The 27,710-nt window shown below is 36.9% G+C and overlaps 1 protein-coding gene across 5 annotated transcripts in view; it reads right to left on the bottom strand.

Annotated features, from left to right (window-relative positions):
• The window catches only part of LOC150093161 (D-ribitol-5-phosphate cytidylyltransferase-like), a 132,050-nt gene that overhangs the window by 90,583 nt on the left and 13,757 nt on the right, over positions 1-27,710 (bottom strand). For all 5 annotated transcript variants that reach the window (XM_090413867.1, XM_090413865.1, XM_090413869.1 and 2 more), the window contains exons 3-4: positions 27,062-27,243; positions 11,857-11,957 (exon numbers count right to left, since the gene is read on the bottom strand). In XM_090413867.1, the coding sequence (XP_090269993.1) occupies positions 11,857-11,957; positions 27,062-27,243 (283 nt within the window). The remainder of the gene's footprint in view (positions 1-11,856; positions 11,958-27,061; positions 27,244-27,710) is intronic.

Genomic DNA, 27,710 nt, shown 5'->3' with positions numbered 1-27,710 from the left:
AATGCTGGTGCAAAGTCCCCATGAACTGCATCTAACTCGGCTTTGATCTGCATGGCCATCCACTTCTTCAAATAAAAGGGTTTTATCACTGCACGAAACTCGTTTTTTTTCCATTTCCATGAAAAATGTGAACACGGCCATTTTAAATGTTTGCCAAATGAGAACTACGCATCACACATGGCTAAAATTTTGCCAGGGTTCATGAAAAAGATGATATGTGCCGACACTGGTATGAATGAATGAATTTAACCAAGTTTCACTAATACCAACAATTAGAGACAGTGAGTCAGTCAATACCACAAACTCATTCCCTTTATTCCTAATGCTCCTGGCATACAGAAAAACAGAAACAGCAATTATTGCTCTTCAAATACTCCACCTGGTTCTGCAATATAATGTACATCCTTTCAATTCTCAAGTCACCACCTCTACATGAGGTCATTCCTGCTATGTTCTACCCTTGCTATTCCAGATTCCCTGCCCTAACACACTAACTTATCCAGAAAACAAGTCTCTCCAAATATCTGCATCCTTCTGTGTTCAAATGTAATCCATTTCTTGCATAGTTCCATTATATCCTCAAATGTAATCCATGCATCCACATATTCCGGCCCGCTCTTCTTTCACATTCTTGCTATCATTTCATTCAGTATCGCTTCTCCTCTACTCTTTATTATCATAGCAGGGCAACACATTCTCTATCTTCTCTCTGACACATTTCTATTGCACTATCCTTATCATGTCCGTGCAGTTAGTCTAGTGCAGCGGTTGGCAACCTGCGGCTCCGGAGCTGCATACGGTTCTTTGAATGAATAATTGCAGCTCTTTTCGTTATTAAACAATCTATATTTGAATAATGCAAAATGAATGTTATTTATTAAATTAGAAACTAAAAAAAGAAACTAAGAAACTATTAGAAAATTAGAAACATCTGCAATAAATTAAGGACATTTTACATTAAGTCAAGGATATTTTACAATTGAAAATAGTACATGCGATGCTGAAAAATGTAATACTTTCACGTTTGAACCCTTTGAAATCATATGCGATAATCCTTCTTTACATTCGTCTTGGATTATCATGGATAATGCAAGAATTCATAAACCCACTTATTTGTCAAATATTTGTTTTAATTATTCATGCCAATTAAAATTACTTAAGTTATGTTTTATGTTGTTTTAATTTATTAAACCAAATATATCACACTAGGCTAAATGGATAAAAGCGTCAAGAAATACAACTATTGTTAGTTCTGTGGCCACTCAAGAAGTTGTTAAACGAGGAAAACCTTTTTATTCGTCATGTTTGAAAATGAAAATTACGACGTATTTGCCACATATTGAGAAACTATCCCAAGAAGTTCAACAGCAAAAGTCGCACTAAGAAGATATTTTAAATTAAAAAAATAGGTATGTTATTGGATTTTATACACGTTTTTGTAAGGAGGAGGAAATCTTTGTTTTATTATTTAATATTTAAAAATATCATATAATTTCATGTGACATGCCACCCCTGCATTTTCCAAGTATGATAACGTGTTACTGTAAAAAAAAACTGAATAAATAATTTAATTATAATATATTTCAATGTAGTTTCTAAATTTAAAGCAGTGATGAGCAATTAAATAGTAAATCAAATACTCGGTTCGATCCACATAAAGAATATTTTCTTTTTCTTTGATAAGAAAGTATTAATTTATTTTCCATTATTTAGGTATATTTTAATTTTTTAACCTGCACAAATAAATCCACATGTAAAAATCAACATTCATAAAATAGATTTTTAATTAAAATATACTATTCACTATTAAAATAAATCATGATGGCATGAAAGAGTTAACAAAAGATGAGCGAGTGGCGTTGTATGGCGACTCCATTATTAAAGGTGTGCTAGAGGATAAAATGCACAAGGTATGTTTTCCAGGCGGTAAAATGAGTAGAGTGATTGAGGCATTGAACATGAGGCGGGAACGAGCAAAAGAGTTAATTGTATTAATTGGAACAAATGATTTGAGAGAGAACAAAGAGCATGTCAAAATGAATGTCAGGAGACTGCTTGGAAAGATAAAGGAGAATAGTGTGACAGGAAGGGTGGTCAGTGTGTTGCCTAGGTATGATTGTGGTGAAATGAGGCGGAGAGCAAGGATTATGAATGATATTCTGGCTGAAATGTGTGAGGAGATGGGAGTACAGTTTGTTAATGTGTGGAATGAGTTTGAGGGACGAAGTGAGCTGTATGGGAGCGATGGACTGCATTTGAGTGGTTATGGTGTGAGTCGCTTGGAGAGACTGCTGCTGGAAGGTAGAGAAGTGAATAGAGAGAATGAATCAGATCAAGAGGGGAGTGATGTGGAAGAGCAGGAGAGTAAGACAGGAGAGATTGAAGGAGTGGAAATGAATGTGGAAGTGAGTGGTATGAGTATAGATAATGAGAGAATGGGTGTGCAAGAGGAGCAGGGAAACGGGGAGGCTCAGGGTGGACAGGGATACACAGCGTGAGAAAGGTGGATGCTCCAAGAGGAGGTGAGAGAATGTGTAGGCAGGAAAGTAATGGGATGATCAGGGATCAAAAGGAAACAGATGGAATTGCAAAGGGTTCTAAAATGAAGAAGCAGAAAGGGAAATGGCCCCAGTCCAGCATGGAGAGATCACATCGAGTGAGTGGTATCAGTGGAACTAGCTGTAGATCCAGAAATGAGTTGTTGTGTTTGTATACCAATGCTAGAAGTATAAGAAACAAGGCGGATGAAATGGTTGCACTAATTGCGTCTGTGCACCCAGAGATTGTCGGAATAAGTGAGACATGGTTAGATGAGGATGACATCCTGACAGGAATAGAGATGGAAAGGTATGATGTGTTTCGTGAGGATAGAAGGGGTAAAAAGGGAGGGGGAGTGCTATTGATGATAGAGAAAGAGTTATGTCCATACAAGGTAGAGATGCAAGGGGGAAATGGGGCCAGTGGTTTTGAGGCAGTATGGTGTGAGATAGAGGTGAATAGAATCAAATACTTGGTGGGATGTTGTTATAGACCTGGTAATGTGGATGGTGGTGATAGTGAAATGTATAGTCAAATAAGCCAAGCAAATAAGAAAAGGGTGATCATTATGGGTGATTTTAATTATGGCAATATAGACTGGAATGAAGAGATAGCAACTGGAAGTAAAGAAAATGAGTTTCTTGAGTTTTTGAGGGATAACTACCTCAGACAGTATGTAACAGAAGGCACAAGAGGATTAAGGGTCTTGGATTTGGTCATCTCATCGGAGGATGTAATTATCAATGAGGTATCAAATCATCCACCAATTGGTGAAAGTGACCATGAGGTGATTACTTGGGTGGTTGCCAGCAGTGCAAGGACCCCTGTGAAAAAAGGGTATATGTGGAACTACAAGGGGGGTGATTATGAAGAGCTCAGGAGACAGCTTGCAGGTGTAGCATGGAATGAGGAGTTAGCTGGAAAAGAGATCAATGCAGCTTGGGGGATTTTCAAAAAATATTTAGTGGATGCAATGTCTAAATGTATACCACGGGTGAGAAGGTTAAATAAGTTAGGTGTGAGATGGATGAATAAAGAGATTAAGCATGCAATACAGAGAAAAAGGGCATTGTGGAGGCAGCATAAGAGAAGTGGAAGTAACCAATTTCATGAGTTCTACAAAGACCAGGCAAGGAGAGTGACTTGGTTGGTGAGAGTAGCTAAAGAGAGGTATGAACAGCAGTTAGCTAATGAAGCTAAAAAGAATCCTAGGGAGTTCTTTCGATATGTAGCCAGCAAAAGAAAGAATGATTATGGAAGGATGACATTGATTGGAGGAAATGGTATAAAGACAGCTGTTGCAGAATGTATGGTGGAGATACTTAATGAGCAGTTCATAAAGATCTTTCAATCTTGTGAATGTGACTTCATGGAGAGATTAAGAGCAGTTGATGATGGGGAGGAGAGACTGACTGTAAGTGAGCAAGAGGTGTTTGGGGAGTTGAGTAAACTAGATGTAAATAAGGCTGTGGGACTTGATAATATATCACCGCGTATTCTGAAGGAATGTGCCAGAGAGTTGACACCTGCCTTGACATATTTTTTTAATACGAGTCTTGCACTTGGTCAAGTCCCTAAAGAGTGGAAGGAGGGCAAGATTGTGCCACTTCATAAAGGAGGTGATCGAACTCAAGCATCAAACTATAGGCCTATCTGTGTGTCGGGTGTTGTGGTTAAGTTGTTGGAGAAGCTTGTGAGAGCTAGAATCCAGAGTTGGGTTGACAACAATGGTATAATCTTTGATGGACAGCATGGATTTGCTAAAGGGAGGTCGTGTTTTAGTAATCTACTTACTTATTACAATAAAGTGACTGCTTCCTTGGACAGAGGAGAAGGATACACAGTAATATACTTGGATTTCGCAAAAGCTTTTGATAGAGTGCCTCATGATAAGTTGACAGTCAAACTAGAGCAGATGGGGTTGGATATTAGATTAGTGCATTGGATTGGAGACTGGCTATCTGATAGGTATCAACAAGTTGTGTATGGGGGTGCAATATCCAGGAAAAGGAAAGTCACTAGTGGAGTGCCTCAGGGATCTGTTTTAGGGCCATTACTATTTAACTTGTATATTAATGATATTGGCGAAGATTTGGATGGAGATATTCAGTTGTTTGCAGATGATGCAAAGTTGGGAAGAACCATAAAGAGTAGTGAAGATGTTGTGGCCTTGCAAGAAGACTTGAATAAATTGAGTGATTGGGCAAGCAAATGGGGGTGTGAGTTCAATGTTGCAAAATGTAAGGTTTTAAAATTTGGAAAACAAAGATGGGATGCAGAATTTATGCTTGGTAAGAAATATTGTTGGAAGTAGAGGAAATAAGAGATCTGGGAGTGATAGTGGATAAGGATCTAAAATTTAGGGGTCACATCGCCAAAATTGTGAAGACAACACAAAGACTTCTGGGAATGATGAGGAGGACACTGACGTGTAGAAGTAGGGAGATTCTTGTTCCATTGTATAAGGCTTTGATTAGGCCACACATGGACTATTGTGCCCAGATTTGGTCACCTGGTTTTCAGAAGGATGAGGAGATGTTGGAAAGGGTCCAAAGGCGACTGACTAAGGTAGTTTCTGACCTCTGGAATGTCGAGTATGAGGAAAGATTGAAAAGATGTAATTTGCAGAGACTAGTGGAGAGAAGGAAGAGGGGAGATATGATAGAGACCTACAAGTTGGTAAGGGGTTGCTATAGGATCAATGGTGGAGAAGTTCTACAGCGAATAGTGGGAGATCAGGGGAGAACCAGAGGTCATCCCTGGAAACTGTATAAAGAGGGTGTGAGTAGGGGAGTGAGAGGCAGGTTTTTTTCGTGCAGAGTTGTGAATGATTGGAATGCCTTGCCTGAGAGTGTGGTGTCTGCAAGGAGTTTGAATGTGTTTAAGACCCGGTATGATGAGATGTGTGCGAGATAAAAGGACCTCCTAGATGAGTCTTTGACTCCATGAGGTCTTGTTTAATAATAATAATAATACTAATTCTGCCGTACAAAACAAACACCGTGGACAGCACAAAAAAAAACCTGAGAGGGCCGCATGGAGCCTGCGAACCATTGGTTGCTCATCACTACATGCAGCTCCCTTAATTTTTTTTTAGCAGATATAATTTTAAAAATAGCTCTTCACTCCAAAAAGTTGCCAACCTCTAGGCAATCTCAGAATGAGCATGTGAGGATATAATCTTTACAACAGTGCTCATCCTCATATTGCCTACAGTACCAAACTTGAAAAACAAAAATAATTAAGATCATATCAGCTATTGGCTACTGAAAAGTAAAAAATATAACTTCAATAAAGAAAGGTCAACAACTTTTTTTAAAAGGGTTGTAGGCTAAAATGCATAAGTCAGAAAAAGAATTGAGTAGAATAAACTGTGGAGGAATATGTTAATATAAAGTAGAAAGATTAATTTAAAGGTTTAATAATTGGAGGACAAAAACAGGAATTTTCTAATTAACTGATATAATTAATTATTATTTTTATTAATATAATTAACGGCTATTTTAGCCTGTTTTTGTTTAGGAGTGTCCCTTATATTTAATACATTGGCTCACATAACTCAAAAGGGGTATATATATATTTTAGGGCATTATGGGTGAATATAGAAGGCAATTATGGCAGAATAAAAAATGTGGAAAAATTATGTACATACCTTGTTTTTGGTTTAAAGATGCCTTCTAAATCCAAGCTCTTGTTGAAAGGTTGTATGTAAACGGGGGAGAGAGGGAAAGAACATGGGGATGTGCTTGAGACATGGGAAATAAGTTTTTCCCACAAAGTTCCGACGATGGTCAGACGATGACCGAAACGGTCCACACCCCGTAAACCCTTGCCCCAGTTTCCACATAAGGATACCCTTCCCCTTCTTTTCCTCTCCCCCTTTCCCCACAACAAAATAATATATATATATATTTATATATATATCATTGATAGTAACCCGGGTTCCCAAACTTATTTCCCGTGTCTCAAGCACATCCCCATGTTCTTCCCCCCCCCCCCCCGGTTTACATACAACCTTTCAACAAGAGCTTGGATTTAGAAGGCATCTTTAAACCAAAAACAAGGTATGTACATAATTTTTCCACATTTTTTATTCTGCCATAATTGCCTTCTACACTCACCCATAATGCCCTAAAATATATATATACCCCTTTTGAGTTATGTTAGCCAATGTATTAAATATAAGGGACACTCCTAAACAAAAACAGGCTAAAATAGCCATTAATTATATTAATAGTGTTTAAGAGGAGTAGCATGGGAATTTCCCAGAAATTATACTTAATTATTTTTATTATTACTATTTATTATTATTTTTCTTTTTAAACCATAAGAGGTCACACTAAGCAAGTTAATTAGTTTTAGGCATGAAGTAGCTTGCAATTGTAGTGCTAGTTGCTTTATTGTGTGTGTGTGTGTGTATACAATCCTGAAGATGACCTCAATCTAAAGATTGAAACAGAAATTTAATGTTATTAAAGTTTATTTAATCTCAAATGGTAGATGAGTCCACAAAAATAATATAATGAGCACTGTTCACCATTCAATCACACTGACAGACAGGCTTCAGTGAAATGAAAGAGATATAGTTAATGGATTTTGGAAATGCCTAAAGGAAAAGATGGTTTCAGAAAAAATTGAGGCATTTGATGAACACTACGGGTCCAATACAAATTTCCACAAGATTTTCATGTCAAGATTTTCGGCCCAAATAGAGCATAATTTTTAATGACAAAAACAATTTCTTCATTACTATTTATTAAAATTATAGGTCCACTTTTGACACACTTCAATCCAGTAAAATGTGTTGATTTGTGACTGCTTAGAATGTCATTCAGAAATACCAATCACTGAATTAGAAACCTTTATGAAGCATATATGCAAAATACTTGGTCATGCTTCACCACGTTTTCCAGGCACCTATTTAAGAATGCTGCTGGTCAGTAATTGTTAATAGTGTTGATCAATGGGAAAAACAAAAGCTCTTTTGGAGTTCAATAAAGGGTTTATTGCATCTGCTCATCTGGCTGGAGCCACAATTTTGAAAACAGCAGAGTTGACCTGGTTTCTTAAAAGGTGAGATATCCCAGGTGTTTAATCAGCAAAAAAATAACCCATGTTGCTTGTCTGAGAGGCATAATTATTGTCCTAAGTCTGTCAGGAATGAGATCGGCATCATCTGAAAAATGAAAAAGGCTTGTATGGACAAACATGACTTCGTGCACGTGTGTGTGTGTGTGTGTGTGTGTGTGTGTGTGTGTGTGTGTGTGTGTGTGTGTGTGTGTGTGTGTGTGTGTGTGTAGCAATGGACCAAAGCATTTAATGGAGGCTGCTCTCAACCCATATCTCAATGAACTATGAGCAGGGAATTGAAGAGGATTGGTATTGGTAGTTGCATGCCTATATGGAGATCACTGATTTCTGTGAAGTTTCTAACTCAGTGGCCAGTATGTGTAGATACATAGTAAAGAAAGAAATAAGCATATTGTGTCGGATGAGAACTTAATAAAAATTTGGAATCTTTTATTAAAAGATGATCATATACATCCTTTCTTTTAGGGTTACATGGTGATCAGCATTCATTTTAAAAATTTTTATGGAATTTACAACCGTGTTAAAAAAAACTTTTTTTTAACACGGTTTTTATCACCATGTAACCCTAAAAGAAAGGATTACGATAATTCATGGAGATTCGACCCACAAGCGATGTAATCACTACGGTAAGCTGAAGATCCAAGTTTCAAATTTGATCAATCGACTGGCGTTTTTAAAAAGGTGTAGGGACAGCGATATCACTCCTAACTGCATCAGGCTAAAGAAAAAATTCACTTCAACAAAGGCACAAAGAATATACCACCGCATGGAGAAAGCATTACTGAGAGAGCAGATCCAAGCTACCAGAAAGAACCTAGCCGCTACACAAAACCAGTTACTAAAAGAAAAAATGGAGCTGTCTAGCTACTTAAACACAGATATCTGGATAATCCAAGAAAGGATTATGGACAACACAGCAAGCCACATCCAACAAACGAAGAAAGAAAACCTAATTTCCAAATTTCAAAGACTAAAAGAACGACAAAACCAGCCGCCATATTCAAAGTTTGCCACAGTGAACAACAACAACCAACCAGAAGCAAGGAACAACAGGAGCCACCAATCACCCACAGGTATCAATAACATAATTAACCTATCTAACCACGCTCTAAACAAAGACGAAATCTCTATACTTAACAAAGGTTTAAATTTTGCTATAGCACCGAAAACGATAGACAAACTTGAAGTTATTTGTAATATGGAAAGAGGCCTAAGATTCATACCTAATAACATAGCAGACAAAATACGTATAGAAACTGCGAACATTTTTAACCATAACAAAACAATAACAAGCAACATAACTAAACATGAATTAACAGCGATAAAATCACTTAAAACAAATCCGAACATAGTAATAACCAGAGTCGATAAAGGAAATGCCACTGTCATTTTGAACCGTACCACTTATATAGAAAAAATGAATCTGCTGGTCTCTGACAATAACACATACAAATTAGTTAACTACAACCCAACTAACAGAACAAAAAATAAAACAGAGAAACTACTTAAATCAATTACCACATAGCCCGAAGATACAGCCAAAAAACTGTTCCCTCATTATGTGCGCTCCCCTAGAATTTACGGGCTACCAAAAATTCACAAAGAAAACACCCCACTAAGACCTATTGTTGAAGGAATTGATAGCCCGACGTATCACTTAGCCAAAAAATTAGCGGCAACACTCAAGGAGTTGGTAGGTCATTCCCCTTCCTATATTAAAAACACACAACACTTCATAAACATCATCAAAGACGTTACATTAGAAAAAGATGATTTATTAGTCAGTTTTGACGTCTCTGCCCTCTTTACGAATGTCCCAATCAATGACATAATCCTTCTTCTACAGAACAAATTCCCTCCAGATATCACGGTGCTTTTTGCACATGTATTACGGTCAGGTTATTTTGTATGGCAAAACGCCTTCTATTTACAAAAAGAAGGCACAGCCATGGACTCGCCATTATCCCCCCCCCCCCTATTGCTAACTTTTATATGGAACATTTTGAGCAACTTGCCCTACATTCCTCCCCTCTAAAACCCAAAGTCTGTCTTAGATACTTTGACGATGTTTTCACGATCTGGTCCCATGTCCGCTAAACATTAGACACATTCCTTAGCCACCTAAACAAACAACACAAACGCATACAGTTCAAAATTGAAATTGAAAAACACAACACACTTCTGTTTCTAGATACACTTGTCACACGTCTTCCCTCGGGCAATCTTTCCTTCACTGTTTACCGAAAACTGACACATACGGGACAATATATACACATAAACTCCTACCACCACCCAACACAAAAAGCACGCTAAAAAACAGAGCTCAGACAATTTGTTCCAGTGAACAGGCACTGAAAGACGAATTTAAAATTATCAGATAACTTACAAAAAAAACAGATACAGCCAAAACACTATAAACAAAATTCTCTACAAAACCACAATAAAAAACAAAGACAAACCAGACTACAGTAAAACTATAACCATTCCCTACATTAAAGGAATATCAGACAAAATAAACAGAGTACTACAAAAGTACAACCTCAAAGCCACCTTTAAACCTCCTGCAAAATTAAAAAGCTTACTCAACTCATCCAAAGACCCACTCCCTCCACTAGCTCACCCTGGAGTATACCGGATTTATTGTATTTGCAACATACCATATATAGGAGAAACAGGATGCACTATTCCTATTAGACAAAAAGAACATAAACGACACATTAAATATAATAACTATGGTGAAGCTGGCCTTTCTGATCATGCCCTGAATACCTTACACAGAATTGACTGGAAAACCACCAGCTGTCTACATCACACTAGAACATGGTATGAACGGAAATTCAAGGAAGCCTGTGAGATTATCAGCAACCACCCCAATCTGAACAACAATGATGGTTTAAAAATCCCAAACATATGGAAGGTATATATATTCGACCTTCCTCACCAAGAACAACTATAAACAGGACTGTAGAAAATCCAGTATTGTAAATCAAAAATAAGAATTGTAATACTAAAAATAGGACACCAATTGTTTCTGAAAGAAAACCATCTAAAAGAATGTTTATTCCTGTCATTGTAAAAATAGAATTTAGCTTGATGTAAAAATTTATTTTTTATTTTATTTTATTTTTTATTATTTTTTTATTTAATTTTTTTTTTCCCACTAGAATAACATGTGATCAAATCATTATTTCTCTAGCTTACAGTTAATGATGTAACTCAGCTTGTCCTGTATATTTATGTACGCTCCAGATGATGATCTTGATGTGAAGATCGAAACGTCGGGATAATAAAAAAAGTTTTTTTTAACACGGTTGTAAATTCCATAAAAATGTTTAAAATGAATGATCATATACATTTTACTTATTTTTTTAAAAAATACTTGTACAATAAGTTTGTGTATAATAAATTGTGCATGATATACATACTTAATTTGTTTTTCTTATTCCAAATAAACATTAGCTCACTATTACTATTATTATCTAACCTCCATGGAGTCAAAGGACTCATCACAAGAGGTTCATATATTCTCATGCAAAAAGATCATCAAAATTTAAATCTATTCACAGTTTCTGCACTAACCACACTCTCGTGCAATGTATTCTGCTCACCAATCACTCTGCATGCAAAGAATCTGCTTCTCATTCTCCTGCAACACCCTTCCCATACAGCCCCACAGGGATGACATCCCATTCTACCCATGATAACAACCCCTCACCAATATATCTCAATCATATCCCAGTAACAATATCAGTAAACATTTTTTTTAGTTTTCCCTTCATATCCTTTTAATTTAAAATTTTTCTAGCTAGCACAGTATGAGTAATAACACCTATTTTTCTATCTCTGTGAGCAAGAGGGTAAGGAGTGGGTTCTTTGCATGGAGGGTGGCTGAACCATGGAATGCACTGCCTGATGGAGTGGTGAGAGCAAGAACGGTCAATGAGTTCAAGGAGTGGTATGATAGACTTTGTGTTTCTTAGGGGGGGACCTTCCCTCGATAAGTCTTGATAAGGAAGGACCTCCCACGATGAGTCTTTTGATTCCATGGAGGCCTGAATAATAATAATAATAATAATAATAATAATAATAATAATTATCATTTCACATACTAAATCCCAAATGTTAATTTTAAAGAGACATAAACAACAAGGGGAGTCATTAAAAACAACATTTATACATGCAAAGGCTGATGATTCATCAAAATATCATAATTATTAACTTACTTACTCCACTTTCCTTAGCTGCTTCTACTACTTTTTCAAGAACATCAGAAGGAATAAATGGGCGTACTCCATCATGAATTATAACAACATCGGGAATGCAATTTTCTATAAGAGATTGAAATCCAAATAAAGGAAATCTGAAATCAGCACATTTATTTATTTAGATATATACAAAGAAGGAAACTGTTTGCTAAACTGAAAAGAGACTCCAGGGATTAAATTATCAAATAGTATTCATGTATATACCCAGAAACAGATATTCTGATGACATAGCTGAACTAAAATTTGTCAAGACTTTTCAGTTTTGTTTTAAACTGCACATCTTTTTTTTTTTTCATGATACTTATTATCATTATTATTATTATATTAACATCTACATGGAGTCTGAAAACTCATTACTGGAGATCCATATTAACCATTATTCGCACAATATCAATCATGTCTCTCCTTAATCTCATTGAATGACAAAGCACTCGCTGCCCCTTGGACAACCAATTCAATTCATTCACCTCTTGCCAAATAAAAAATCTGGTCCTCATGGCCAGGTGTGGTCCCATGTTTACTCAATTCATGTCATGTGCTGAAAAATGTCTTCTGCATTAGTACTATAAAATCCTTTTAGCAACTTATATGTTTCTCTCTTATTTCCAATAACCAAATTTTGTAAATTACAAACCTTCAATCTATCTTCAAAAGGAGTAATACTCCACAGACCTATCACCTTGGTCACCGACCTCTGGATTTACTCCATCACTTCTCCATCAACCAAATTTATACACAGTAATCAAAATATGGCCTTTCAAAGTTTGCTTCTGTTCTTCTCCACAAGTAGATATAGAGAGGGATAATAATCTCTCTACCTCTACTTATCAATCTAATTCTTCAACATTCAGGCGATCCTTTGAGCTATTTTGCCTACTTTTGCAATATGTCCTATAAACTTCAACTCCCTATTCACTATCACCATCAAATCCATAGCCTCATCAATTTTCTGCAGTTCACTTTCATCAATATAATATGCAGCTCAATACCTTCCACCCAAAGTATAACCTTAAGTCTTACAACTATTATCCATGCCCACACTGTCAATTTATTTAAATCTCTATACTACTTTCATTAATTACTGCTCTTCTATTATTGCATTATCAACAAACAAAGGAATATCTCTCTAAAATCACTCCTTATATCATTAACATATAAATTAAATCACAGTAGCCCAAGTAGAGCCCACTGGTACACCAATAGTTACCTGCAGTCTCCTAAATTGTAATCTGTGATATATTAATTTTTGATGTCTGCGCATTAGCTACACTCTTATCCATGTCATCAGCTATATCCATCCCAATTTACTCCAATTTAAATAACACAGTTCCATACAGTATCCTATACAATATCTTTACAAGTTCAGCAGTATCATGGTATAGTCATATTCCTTATCCAACTCAAATGTCACTTTATTATAGAAAGTAAATTGTTAATGCAAGACCTCTACCATTCAGAAATCCATGCTACTCCCATACAATATTCCACTCCATATTCCATTTTATTCCATTCCATATTCATAATCCATTCACCCATTCCTGAATGTGGTCTTAACCAACTTTCCCAATACCATAACTACTATCTTGAGATACTGACCAGTTTGTAATTTTCCACCTCTGTTTTGAAGCCTCTTTTATTGTAGCAAAATCATTTTACCTTTTTTCCCACTCCTTTAGAACCTTGCCCAAGCTGTGACTTAAATTAAACAGCCTGGTAAGAGGTGAAGTTCCAAAAATTTCTATTCTCACTTCAGAGTCCCTATCATCTGTCACTGCCATATCACCACCAGGGTGATATACCCTGGTGATATATAAAGTAAGCACTCAATAATTCTATTACCTTCCTACCAGCATTCATTAACATTATCCTTCAATAAGCATATTCCTCCTTTTATTCTTCACAAAAGAAGGGGCAAAAGAGCTTGTTATAATTTTGTTTGACCTATTCAGCTAATTAATACTCAATCTGATTTTGGCCTCCATACTAGTCAGTATTCTTGCCTGTGCTAAAAATTGCTCATGAGCCTGCGAATTCTGTCTCTTTCTTCAATGTCTTCTCCACAACATTTTATCTTTTTTTTTTTCGGCTCCTGCTTTAATGATGCTACTCATCCATTTAACTCCCTCATGACCTTATTTCCTAACCTCTTGACCAATTCTGATGTCCTGTACAAATATCCATCCCTTGAAATGCTATATGCCATGGCACTGCTCTAAGCTGTCTAATGAATTTGTCATAATCACTAAATTTGTAGTTTCAACACGTACATCTCCTTAACTGAAATTTGCATACATACATTTAGCAACCTCTCTGACCAATACTGTAAAATCATTTTCTTCCATGAAAAGCAAAGTGGCTATCTTAATTATACAAATTCTCTAAAGTTATCATTAGATCCACCACTTTCCCCAATGTGTCACTTTCTTGTTCCAGTGTAAATTCCTGCAGATGAAATCCCTCATAATAATTACTTCCTGCAATCACTGATTGCAGGATGAGTATTTATGGAATTCACATCTACATTCTTTACAAAATTTTGAGCTTTTCATCAGTAAAGTTTACCATTGTGTTAGCTTGCTTATTACATAATCCAGATTTCTGTCACTCACTTTCAAAACATTTTGCTCTTGTCGTCCACAAGCATTTCACCATTGAAAAGAAATATATCTCACAAATTCCCTTATGTTAAATTCCCTAAACAGTATATATTGGCCACCAATTTTCCGATGTACAATACAGATAATTATATAATACAGAAAAATATCATTAATTATTTCAGAGAAATTATTTATATCTTTCTGCAGCATGTTGATGGCAACCTCTAAGCAAATTGTTTTCTCCTAAATTGTGTGAAGTGATATAATTTAATTTTGCAATATAAAATTAAATGACTGGTCAAGCTCTAGGCTTTTCATCATACAAAAAGCATAATTGCTTTGAAAATAAATTATGTTATTCTGAGAACTGCAACACTGATGTCCATTGAACTCATGATTATAACAATTCAATGCTTCATAACAAGTGCATTGTGCTGGTATCCAATAACCATCCAATGGAGCATGGATCAAATATATCAAAAATATACATTTCATATCCATATAATTTTTACCATAATATCCAAAGGTTATACTGACTTCAATGAACACTTCGCATCCATGTAATTATGGACATATATACGAGGTGGTATCAAAAAGTTTTCGAGACTAGGTTTGTAACACATCAACAGATGGCAGCACAAGGCTGCAAGCACAGTCACAGGGAGCACCTACCTTCATAAGTCAGTGTGCCAAAAGACATCATCCTGTGTACATCGGGAGCTGTGCAACTGATGCTATTCTGACCACCTGCATTACCACATCTGCGATTTCATCATGGACAGCAAGTTAGAACAAAGAGCAAACATGAAATTCTGCATGAAACTGGGCAAATCTGCCACAGAGACGTTTGATATGATTCAGCAAGTTTATGGCAATGCTGCAATGAGTCGTTTGAGGTGTTTTGAGTGGCACGCGTGCTTCAAGAGTGAAAGAACATCACTGGAAGATGATGAGAGATCAGGAAGACCTTCAACGAGCTCAACCCCAAAAATGTCAAAACCATTCGGCAACTTGTGCATGAGGATCGTCGGAGAACACTCCACAACACTGCTGCCATTGTCGGTGTGTCATACGGAACAGTCCAGGCAATCCTCACATCTGATTTGAATATGCAGCAAGTTGCTGCCAAGTTCGGCCCCGGGTTGCTAACCCAGGAGCAGAAGGAACACCATGTCGAAGTCTGCCAAGAACTCTGTCAGCATGCCGTGGATGACCCATCCTTCATGTCAAGGATCATTACCAGTGACGAAACTTGGGTGTACGGGTACGACCCTGAGACGAAGCAACAGTCTTCACAGTGGAAGAACCCATCATCTCCACAATCGAAAAAGGCGAGGCAGGTCTGCAGCTTGACCTGCATGCATAGAGAATTCGTCCTCAGGGGCCAGATCGTCAATAGCGAGTTCTACTGCCAGGTTTTAAGGCATCTGAGGGAGGACATTCAGCGAAAGCGACCAGATCTGTGGTGTGCAAAAAACTGGATGCTCCACGACGACAATGCACCCTGTCACCGAGCTCTCCTCACACGAGTTTCTTACCAGAAACAACACAATCTCACTTCCGCACCCACCCTACTCACCAGATTTGGCTCCTGCAGACTTCGCCCTCTTCCTGAAGATGAAGATCCAGCTTAAAGGTCACCGTTTTGACACCATTGTGGAGATCCAGCGCGAATCGCAGAAGGTGCTTGACATGCTTCGAAAAGAAGACTTCCAGGACACATTCCAGAAGTGGCAAGAATACTGGGAGCGCTGTATTGATATGCAAGGGGACTAATTTGAAGGTGATAGTGTGTAAACATAAATAAATAAAGTAATTTCTCATAAACAGAGCTAGTCTCGAAACTTTTTGATACCACCTCGCATATACACACACACACACACACACACAAGTCCAGGCTAGTACAGTGAATAACCAGATGACTGAATTGCTGCATACAATCAGAATCATAACAATCAGAGCATAAATACATGACCACCTGGATGGGCTAGTACTTGGCTTCCTCACAAAATCCTGATGTTTGAAAGAATACAAGTTGACCAGAATCAAAATTATGTTGAAATCCATCATTTTAGGTGTATTTTGCAATAGTGTGTAAGCACACATTAGTTTCATTTTATTTATCCATCCTATTTGTAAACATATAACATCAACTTTGATTGCATAGAATTTAGTGAAATCTGTTATTCAGAATCCTTATTAAAATTTGATAAGGATATCAAGCTGCCGATTTAAAACCGCTTTAAGTCTCTCAAAATTAAGTAAAACAATTTGAAATTATGTTATAGGATGTTTTGTAATACCAAGATATTTTTGATAAAAAACTGGGATTTTTTATTATGTCATTAAATTTTACAATAGATATTAAATTAACCAACTATTTTCTTTGACTGGTAGCTTTTTCAGGGTAAGTAGATATAAAGATCAATGTACTTTATCCAAAGTTAAACTGTTAAAAAAATGAGGCACAAGTTCTAAGTAGGGCATGTATTCTGAGGCACATTTTTTCTTTTTTATATGTGGCTCCCACTAACTCAGTGTTTCTCAACGTAGTTAGTGGGAGCCCCCACTAACTGTGGGGGCTCCCACTAAATGCACATTTCTAATTGCCCACCCCACAGGGGGGGCAATTAGAAATGTGCATGTACATATTTATATTATACTTTTTCAGAACTTGGCTGACTATTATGCTAGAGGATAGGGGGGCATCAGAATCTTTGAGACGTTGAGGTGGGGCATGATCCATAAAAGATTGAGAAACACTGCTAACTAAAGGTTTATTTGTAAACCTACAGTACACTGGTACCATGGGCAGGCTAAGGATTTTAAGGATAAAGAACCTGCAGCTTTGTTGGAGACTGGGTATGCTAACAACTTGGCAATTAAATGTTGAAGGAACTACATGAATGAATTACTTTAATGAATGCCTTGATATGTTAGGATGAAAAATTATCTTCTAAATAGAGCACTGTTGCTGTATCTTATTCCATATTGATTTGTGGAAGAGACATGAGGTTCTTTTCTTTTCTTTTCTTGAAATTTCTATGATAGGACCTATGTATAAAAGAACAAAATATCAGATCATCAAAAGAGATCTGATATTTTGTTCTCTTAGTAATGCAAATGCAACTTCTTATTTTATGGTGTTTTTATTTTTAATGTTGCTCCCACCCACAAAAGGTTGTTTGCGATTCTAATGTACATTTGGTACCGTGGGTGACATATAGATTTTTTTTCCTGACTGTGTAAAAAAAAAAAAAATATATATATATATATATATATATACACACACACATACATACATCAACATGAGCGATACCATCAGGATCAGATGATTTTGTGTCCAAGCTATTCAAGGAGTTTTCTGAATTCTTTCTGATGAAAGTCTAGAGGAAGCATGCAGTGAGCTATTCTTGGTAATGGAGGAAGTAAGTTATTGTAGTTATCTATACAGGAGCTGGAGGAGAAGAATGAATTCAGAAAGTTGGCCTTATCTTTGGATAATGCTGTATCTCTCTCACTCAGGATGAGTGAGAGATGAGAACATGAAGTGAGAAGCTGCACTCAACAGCCCTAGCAATGATGGACCAAAAGGTGCAACTACCATTTAAGCAGAGGTGATTTTTTTTTTTAATTTGGCCATTTAAAAATCAGATTTAGATTTTCTGACAAGTTTTTTTTTTCCAGCTGTCATAAGTTGCAGCATAGACTAAGAGTAAAAAAAGTTTTGGACTTGAGCCACTTGTAATATACTGAATTTTTTTTTTCTTGGACTGCCTTGTTACACTTATTGGAGAACCAGGGAATGAATAGCTGTCAGAGGTTTTGTGCAGAATGGAGAGAAGACAATAAACAAGAAGAAACAACAGGAATAATTCTTGTGGTTTGTTCAGAGTGAAAGTTTAGATTAGAAGAATAAAAATCAGTAATCAAACTAGGTAGGGATATCATCCAATTTGGCACTATTGAAATGCCAAATGACAGGAGACTGAGCATGGCTGGGCGAAAGGAGATCCTACAGTAAAGGAAATTTAGACAACGTTATGGGATCTGAGTTACCAAGAAGAGATCTGACAAACAGCGTATCTAGAAGGAGACTTGATCAAGGAAAAGTCAAGGGTAATGGAATGGTGAGAATTATCTGGTAATGTAGATGATTTATGTTATTTCATTGCTAATAGTATGTTACAAATAACAATAAATAAATAAACTGTCTATATGACATAGGCCAAAAACAGCTATAGATTCAATTACTATGATAATGAATGGAATCATTATATAAGAATTCCATTTCAATGCTTGTCAATTAAGTTAGTCCAACTGATTAATTCAACTGAAAACAACAGTTACTTTTTCTAACAATTATAAGATAAGTTTATCATGTATGTATATCATTTGCTTAGTTAGAATGGTACTTTATAAGATGCTATATCTTATAAATTAGTACTAGTATTAGTACTTTAACTAAGGGTAAGCAATTTAACTAAAGAGAAGTATAACTAAGCATGAGGTGTCAATACTAAATATTTATTAACTGTATATATTTCTTGATTTAGTTTAGACTCAAGTGTAAAACATATATATATTCTAAATATTCTAAAATATGTTTAGAATTTTCTTGGAACACTTCCATACTTGTTTCTGTTTTCATAGTTTAGGGAAAAAATCCAATATCTTTGTTGTTTTACTAAAACAACAATATCATTAAAATAAATCAATAAATACAGTATAAAATTTACAGGAGAAAAAAAAACTTTTGAAATCTAGAAAATTAACTAAAATATATTTATAATGTTTATAATTCTAAATATTTTGTTATGTAAATATAAAAATATTATTCTACTTTTGAGAGAAACTTGTGACATAAAATTAAGAATTATCAACATGTTAGCATAAGAAAGTATATTTAATATATTGCCAGATATTTCAGTTTGAAAATAACAAACTATCATCAGTGGCTTGACAGGAAACAGTTTTTACAAGGTAGAATACAAACAATTAATCATTTGTATGATCAATTGTTTATATTCTACTTCACATCAATTGGCTTAGTATCCCATAATGTAAAGCACATATCCTAACAAATATGTATAATACTATGCATTGCCTTAGTATCCCATAATGTAAAGAACATATCCTTACAGATATGTATAATGCTATGCATTGAGCTTTGCATTATGAGATACTAAGGCAATTGATGTGAAGTTGTTAGCCTCTATATATGAGTTGCCCTGTCATGAAATTACTCCATGCACAAATTTTGTTTGCTTACACTTGGATTATGGATGAAACCAATCTTTAATTGGTTTCATCCATAACCAAGTGGAAAAACTTTCAACATCTGGATGAGAATGTTCAAGAGCGGAAGGTAATTGTTGTTTTCTATATGAAGAGTCAATTTAATCCTTAGATGAAGTGATTAATTTTGTGAAAAAAAAAAAAATCGGTTCATGGGCCACCATGTACTTACCACCTGCTCCCCAAGCCCTTCTGTATGGCTTCAGAGAATAGTTACAGACTGGGACAATGTCATTAGAGCCATACTGAAGCCATACAGAAAGGCTGGGGGATAAGTACATGGTGGCCCATAAGTCAGGGAACATTTCATAGAAAGAGCTGTCACTGTGAAGCTGAAATTGAAAGACATCAGGTAATGTGGTTTTTATAACTAATAAAAAAAAAATCTGGTGATGATTCTGATTATCAGAATCATGGAAGTATATATAATATTGATGTTCTTCCAGGATGAATCAATCCACCTAGACCTTGGTCTTCCTCTGGGTCTTTTTCCTGTCAAAAATTTATGCAGTTGCTTCACAAAGACAGACCCTTTATATGGCACATTCCATGACTTATGCCGTTCAAAATGTTCCATGTGGCTAAGGTGGGAGAGATAGGCAAATCCATTACAATTCCTCCAATTTGTTTGTATAATTTATTTTGGCAGAAAAGTACCATGTGTAGAAAGCAAAATCAAACAATTTTACAACACCTGGAGGGAAATCATTATCATCATCATCAATTACCTGATATGTACCCTCAAAGGATGTTCAGGCTACTATGACAATACTGTCAGCACTCCAATATTGTCACATCTAGCATTTCATTCTTCTAAGGCATTTCTGACTGAATCAATCCACCTAGACCTTGGTTTTCCTCTTGGTCTTTTTCCTGTTATCTTTCATTGTAAAACTCTTTGCTGTAATTATTCTTATTCTATGACACTTACTCCAGTTTCACTCTCTCTCCACAAATCTTTCACTCCAAAAAAGCAAATACATCTTGTACATTTTTTTATGTAGCTTCCACCCACTAAAGGCTTTTGCAATCTGTAGCACATTCATACTATGGGTGGGTTACATTTTCTTTTTCCTATTTTTATTAATTTTTATATTTTTTTTGTATTTTTATTTATTTTTTTACAGTCCAGAAACCCAGCTATAGAGACAAAGCAGGAAACTTCTTCAAGCCAGCCACTTCAGGCCTCCAATAAGAAGAGTGGTGGTCTGACACCAGGCAATGAAACTCGTCTCCCACCTAAAGACATTCACAAACATCCATGCTCATGATGGATTCAAATCCACAGCCTGCAGAATACACTAAACACTCAGCCAACATAACCGACTATGAACATAGCTGACAACATGCTGCAGCAAACAAAATCACGCATACTAAAACTGCATGAATACCTGTATTTAGACACTGTGTGAGAGGCCCTCCCTCAATAAGCTCCCTGGAGGATCATGCATAATAATAATAATAATAATAAACAAATATTTCACTAACCTCAGTCATATTATTTCATTTATGCTAAGATAAAGGGCATAAAGAACAAATAACATTCCAAAAATCACCAAATAGTTATCATATTTGAGGAGACCTAGAATATTAAAAAATGGAGCTCCAGAAATTATATGTCAATCTGTGTATCAGGTGTTGTGGTTAATGTGTTGGAAAGACTTGTGAGAATCAGAATCCAGAATTGGGTTGAAAACAATGGTATTTATTATCATTGATGGACAGCACAGATTTGCTAAAGGAAGGTCATGTTTTCATAATCTACTTACTTATTACAATAAGGTGACAGCAGCATTGGATGTGAGAGATGGATACACAGCAGTATACTTAGACTTTGCAAAGGCTTTTGATAGATTACTGCATGATAAAGTGATAGTCAAACTAGAGCAGATGGGGTTGGATATTAGACTAGTTCTTTGGATTGGAGAGTGGCTTTCTCATAGGTATCAACAAGTTGCGTATGTGGAGCAATATTCCAGAAAAGGAAAGTCACTAGTTGGTTTGTCTCAGGAGTCTGTTTTAGGGTCATTGCTGTTTAATCTGTATGTTGACAATATTGGGAAGATTTAAATGGGGATAATCAGCTGTTTGCAGATGATGCAAAGTTGGGACAAACTATGAGGAATAGAGCAGATGTTGTGGTCTTACAAGAAGAATTGAACAGACTGAGTGAATGGGCACGGAAGTGAGGATACAAGTGCAATGCTACAAAATGTAAGGTTTTAAAATTTGGAAACCAAAGATGGGATGTAGAATTCACCCTTGATGGGGATATATTGTTGGAGGTGGAGGAAGTAGATTTTGGGGGTGATGGTGGATAATGATTTGAAATTTAGAGAACATATTGCCAAAACTGTGAGGACAACACAACAAATTCTGGGAATGATGTAGAGGACACTGACTTGTAGAAGTAAGAAGGTTCTGGTTCCATTGCATTAGGCTCTAATTAGGCTACATATGGACTACAGCACAGATTTGGTCCCTTGGTTTGCAAAAGGATAAAGAGATATTGGAGAGGGTCAAGAGCTGATTGACCAAAATAGTTTCTGATCTCTGAGATGTTGAATATGAAGAAAGGTTGAGATGATGCAATTTGCAGAGTATAGTGGATGGGAAGAAGAGGAGTGATATGAGAGAGATGTACAAGTTAGTAATGGGTTGTTATAGGATTAATGGGGGGGATTGAGACAGCCTTCCCCCCACCAGTAGTGTTACCTTGTGGTACACTGTTGGTGCTTCAGACAAAAGAAGCCCTAGAGATGAATCACAGGCAACATGAAGCTAATGTCTCAAACAAGGTGTCCAAAGGTTTCCAAGCCTCCTGGACTACTTACAATTATGATGAATACAAAACATAAAAAGCTCAATCTTTGCCCTGGAATAACAAGGATCGCGTTGCTTGTTTAGGTGGAGGGCAAGCTTCAAAAAATATGTTACAGTTCCCTAATCAACACTACCTCAAGATATGTTCCCTAAACATAGAAGGGATTTCTAAATCCAAAGCCGAAGTCATTGGCAAAATAGCCAAAGATAAAGAAATTGACGTCTTGACTCTCCAGGAAAACCATGTGCCTGACACAGCCCTCAATAGGCTAAAGATCCCAGGACTCATTCTCGTGTCTTTATAACTGCCACCTCAAGCATGGCCTAGCAACTTATATCTGGCCTGGTCTCAAGGATATAACCCAAAGTGTTCCTGATGCAGAATACTCCATAGGTATTAAAGTTCAAAATATCACCATCTACAATGTCTACAAACCTCCATCGCAATCCTGGCCTGATCAGATGGACCAACCTCCTCCTCACCCTGCTATCTATGATGGTGACTTCAATTCCCATCACACCATGTGGGGCTATTCTTCTAACAACCAGGATGGTAATAATTGAGCTAACTGGATGGATACATATAACTTATGTAACCATCCATTTTGAGAAAAAATTTAAAGAGTCATGTGAAATGCTCAAACACATCCCAAGTCTCAACAAAAATGATGGCCTAACCATCTCAAGAATGTGGAGGACCCATCTACAACCTGTATAACAACCAAAACGAGCCATAGAAAAATCCCACTACAAGAAGACAACCTGGTGAAGTGTTTGTAACATTCAACAGCAACTGAAAGAAATCATATTATAACAATCAGAACTATCCAGAAGAATATTAATACATGAGGACTTTAGCAGTTTATTGTAGTTGTATTTATTTATTTATTTATTATTATTATGTTTTTTGTTTTTTTTTAATCACTAGAGGTCAGGCTAGGGAAAAGGATTAATTAACTACATAGATTTAGTTTATTCAGGGCATGAGCATGTAGCTTGGTTCCTTATACACTTGTATTCTTCCGATGATGACCTTGATACGGGGGTCGAAATGTCAAGTTTTATTTTATTAGTAATTAATAAAATAATCTGTTCAAAATGTGTTTTTGTGTTCCTAAATTTACAAATATGAGTGCTGATCACTATGTAACCTTAAAAGAAAGAAACATATAACTTATATTTGAATTATGATGCCAAGCAGGATGGCACTCTTTACTCAGACAGATAGAACAGAACTAACACCCCAGATCTGTGCATAGTCATTAAAGACTCAGAAGACCACCCGCTTCCATCAACCAGAACCATCCTTAACAGATTCCCTAATAGTCAACATTGTCCTACATTAATAGAGATAGGAACATCAATCCCAGTCATCAGCGGAACACCAATCGTTAGATGGAATCTCCACAGGTCCAACTGGACTGCATTTCAGAAACAATTAAGCAAACCATTACAGCAATTCTACCCACTCCTAATTGCTATCCTAGATTTGTTAAACTACTCAAATCTGCAGCAAAAGCCTCTATCCCTAAAGGCTACAGAAAACAATATATCCCATGTTGGAGTAGAGAAAGTGAGGAACTCCTAGCCAAATATGAGGAAACTGAAGATCCAACTATTGCTAAGGAGCTCATATCAACCCTGGATAAAAACAGAAAGGAAAGATGGATCTCAACTATCAATTAACTCAATTTCGTCACATCAAGTCAGAGAAGCTGGTCACTTCTGAGAAAATTAGGTGGAGCAGAGCCAACGACACACAAAACAACAGAGATAACTCCTGATCAAATGGCTAACCATTTATTGAAAACCTCCAAGATTCATTCCAGCTCTACCAGGAAAATTGCTGTACAAGCTTCCATCAGACAAATCCTGAAGATGGAACCCGAGCTTCCTGAGCTCGTACACCCAGCATCTCGGGAAGAGGTACAAATAGCCTTAAAACTTACCAAGAATGGCAAAGCTGCAGGAGTGGATGGTATACTCCCTGAGTTCCTAAAACATCTTGATCAACATGGCCAAACATGGCTGGCTGTCCTTTTCTCAGAAATCATCATGACTGGTAAATTACCAAAGCTGTAGCGGGAAGCCAAAATAATTGCCATGCCTAAACCAGGGAAAGATCCAAATGATGTGAAAACCTACGACCTATCTCCTTGCTTTGCAACACCTTTAAGCTCTTTGAAAGAATTCTCCTTAAAAGAATTTCACCACTCATCAAAAGAGCACTCCTGACTGAACAAGCTGGCTTCAGGCCAGGAAGAAGTTGGTATGACCAGGTCCTGGCCCTGACAACTCAAATTGAAGCAGGCTTCCAGAAGAAACTTAAATCTGGAGCCACTTTCATTGACCTAACATCTGCTTATGACACTGTCTTGATCAGGGGTTTCCTCCTAAAACTAGAAAATATTATAAAGTGTAAAAAAACTTTACAACTTTTTGAATCTATTCTCTCCAATAGAAAGATCCGGGTCCATATTGGTGGAAAAAAGAGCAGGCCCAGATTCCTTTACAACGGTCTTCCTCAGAGCTCTGTGTTATCCCCTATATTTTTTAACATGCTTGATCTACGTGTATGATCTACCTCATACCAGATCAAGCAAGTATATGTACGCTGATGACCTAGCAATCTTACATCAATCTACCTCCTTTACCAACCTAGAATCAATCTTGAATACAGACCTGAACACCCTGGAAGAGTACTTCAAGCAGTGGTACTTGAAGCCAAATCCAACGAAAACAGTGTCCTCGGTATTTCACCTGTACAATGCAGAGGCGAACGAATCGACAATTCAACCTTTCTTTCTGTGGAAAAATGGTAGAACACGAGCCTCACCCAAAATACCTTGGAGTGAGCCTGGACAGAAGCCTAACCTATAAAAGGCACATTATCAACCTCTCCAATAAAATTAAAACCAGAAATAATATCATTTCAAGGCTTGCTGGAAAACCTGGGATTGTGGTGTAAGTCCTAAGGTCATCTGCACTAGCCCTCGCATTCTCTGCAGCAGAATATTGTGCCCCTGCCTAGGAAAGAAGTACACACACTAACATTATAGACACCCAGCTAAACTCTACCATGCACACAATTAGTGGGACAGTGAGAAGCACACCTCACTCCTGGCTGCCTGTTCTATCTAACATTGCTCCACCACACATACAGAGAAGACATGCCTCGACTAAGGAATTTAATAAAGTAATGAGCAACCCACTCCTGCCCCTACACCAGACTCTCATAAACCCACCTAATCTTCACCTCCAATCTAGAAAGCCTCTCTGGTCCATGGATGAACTCTCTTCAGCTGCACTGCAATCAATATCTGACATATGGAGAGAATACTGGTCCAACAATCTCCCAACAAACGACTTCCTGGTAGAAGATCCCTGTGCTCTGCAGCCTGGTTTTGATCTTCCTAGGAAGATTTGGTCATCAATAAACAGGATCAGAACTAATCAGGGCAGATGTGGCTACCTTCTACATAAATGGGGGCTGTCAGATCACCCTTATTGTGATTGTTCTCCCATGGCTAAGATGATTACTCATATTGTGTATGACTGCCCAAGGCACCAATTTCATGGTGGTGGTCTACAGGACATCCACAAGGTGATGGATGAGGCCTTGAATTGGCTTTCCAGCCTGAACCTTGACCTATAGTTGGTATGGTGGTGGCGGTGGTTATGGAGGAAACAGAAGATCATGGTCCCGTCTCACCACGAAGACGTTATTCTCGTAGTCCTCGTCACAGAATCAGCAGAATTCCTGCTCATGCTAGAAGATGATGATACAATGTGAAATGGGCCTCCTCTAATGGATCAAGTTTTCTCACACAAGACACAACTGCTCTCTACTTAAACCTCGGATACAGCTACGTTTACGTTGTGAAGTGTTGTGAGAACATACAGCCTTGTCATACTTGTTGCAACAGGATGATAAATGTCCCTGGCTTGATTATGACAAGTTACTTTTGCTTTATTTAAAAAAAAAAAAAGGAAAGCCTTAGAAAGCAGGTTGTCCCTTTTATGTAATGAACTTTTAAATGTTAAGATTTTCATCATTTGTTTCTGGAAATTGTGATTGTACTTTACCAGTTTCATGTAGCCATAAGCATAAACAAATAAATAGGATTAACGATGAAAAGGTTTTTCATAAAATGGTGAGAGATTGGGGGAGAACAAGAGGTTATCCCTGGAAGTTATATAAGGAGGATGTGAGCAAGGGAGCGAGAAGCAAGTTTTTTGAATGAAGAGTTGTGAATGACTGGAATGCATTGCCTGAGAGCATAGTGTCTGCAGGGAATGAGTCTAAGGTGCAGTATGATGAGCTATGTGCATGACAAATGGTACTTCCTAGATGAGTATGTGTTTCCATGGGGCCTTGGAATAATAATATCCTATTATGATATAAAATATTTCATACTCATTAGCATGTCAGTATCAAAATGACCTTACCAACTTGTTTTAAATACATTATTCCTGCCTTAATAGATCTATGACGTTCACTGCCTCCTTCAACAATAACAATTCTGGAATCCCCATTTTTGTCACATTCAGCAAGTGGTAAAAGACTTTCCTTCATCAACTTAAGACTCGTAGAGCTTGCAACAACAACTATTTTGTGAATCCATGGTATTCTAGAAAATTATCAAAAACATTTATATTTTCAATTAAATTATGAGTATTATACAAAGTATATAGGGCAATCAATGTAATATCCAATTCACAGCAGAAGATGCATATTTTAGATAATAGAACATTTAAATAACTGAATCCTTACTGGAAAAGCACTTCTTTGCAACACAAAAAAAGTACCTACCTGTCAATTTTTTTTATTATTATTATGATTCAGACCTCCATGGAGTCAAAAGATTCATCATGGAGGTCCTTCCTAGAAAACACAAAGTCTATCATACCACTCCTTGGAATCACTGGCTTTGTGCTCTCACCACTCTATCAGGCAATGCATTCCATGGTTCAACCACCCTCCGTGCAAAGAAACCACTCCTCACCCTCTTACTCACAGCTTCCTTTTGTAACTTCCAGGGAAGGCCCTTGTCCTTACTCCTTCCCCCCTGTTCCACCAAGCAAAAAAAACTCCCCA

This window comes from Typopeltis vanoorti, chromosome 24, assembly GCF_054136105.1.
Source record: "Typopeltis vanoorti isolate ZY-2024b chromosome 24, IOZ_Tvanoo_1.0, whole genome shotgun sequence".
Lineage (NCBI taxonomy): Eukaryota > Metazoa > Arthropoda > Arachnida > Uropygi > Thelyphonidae > Typopeltis > Typopeltis vanoorti.
The sequence above is the reverse complement of the archived record's forward strand: the minus strand, read 5'-3'. Positions and strand labels throughout refer to the sequence as shown.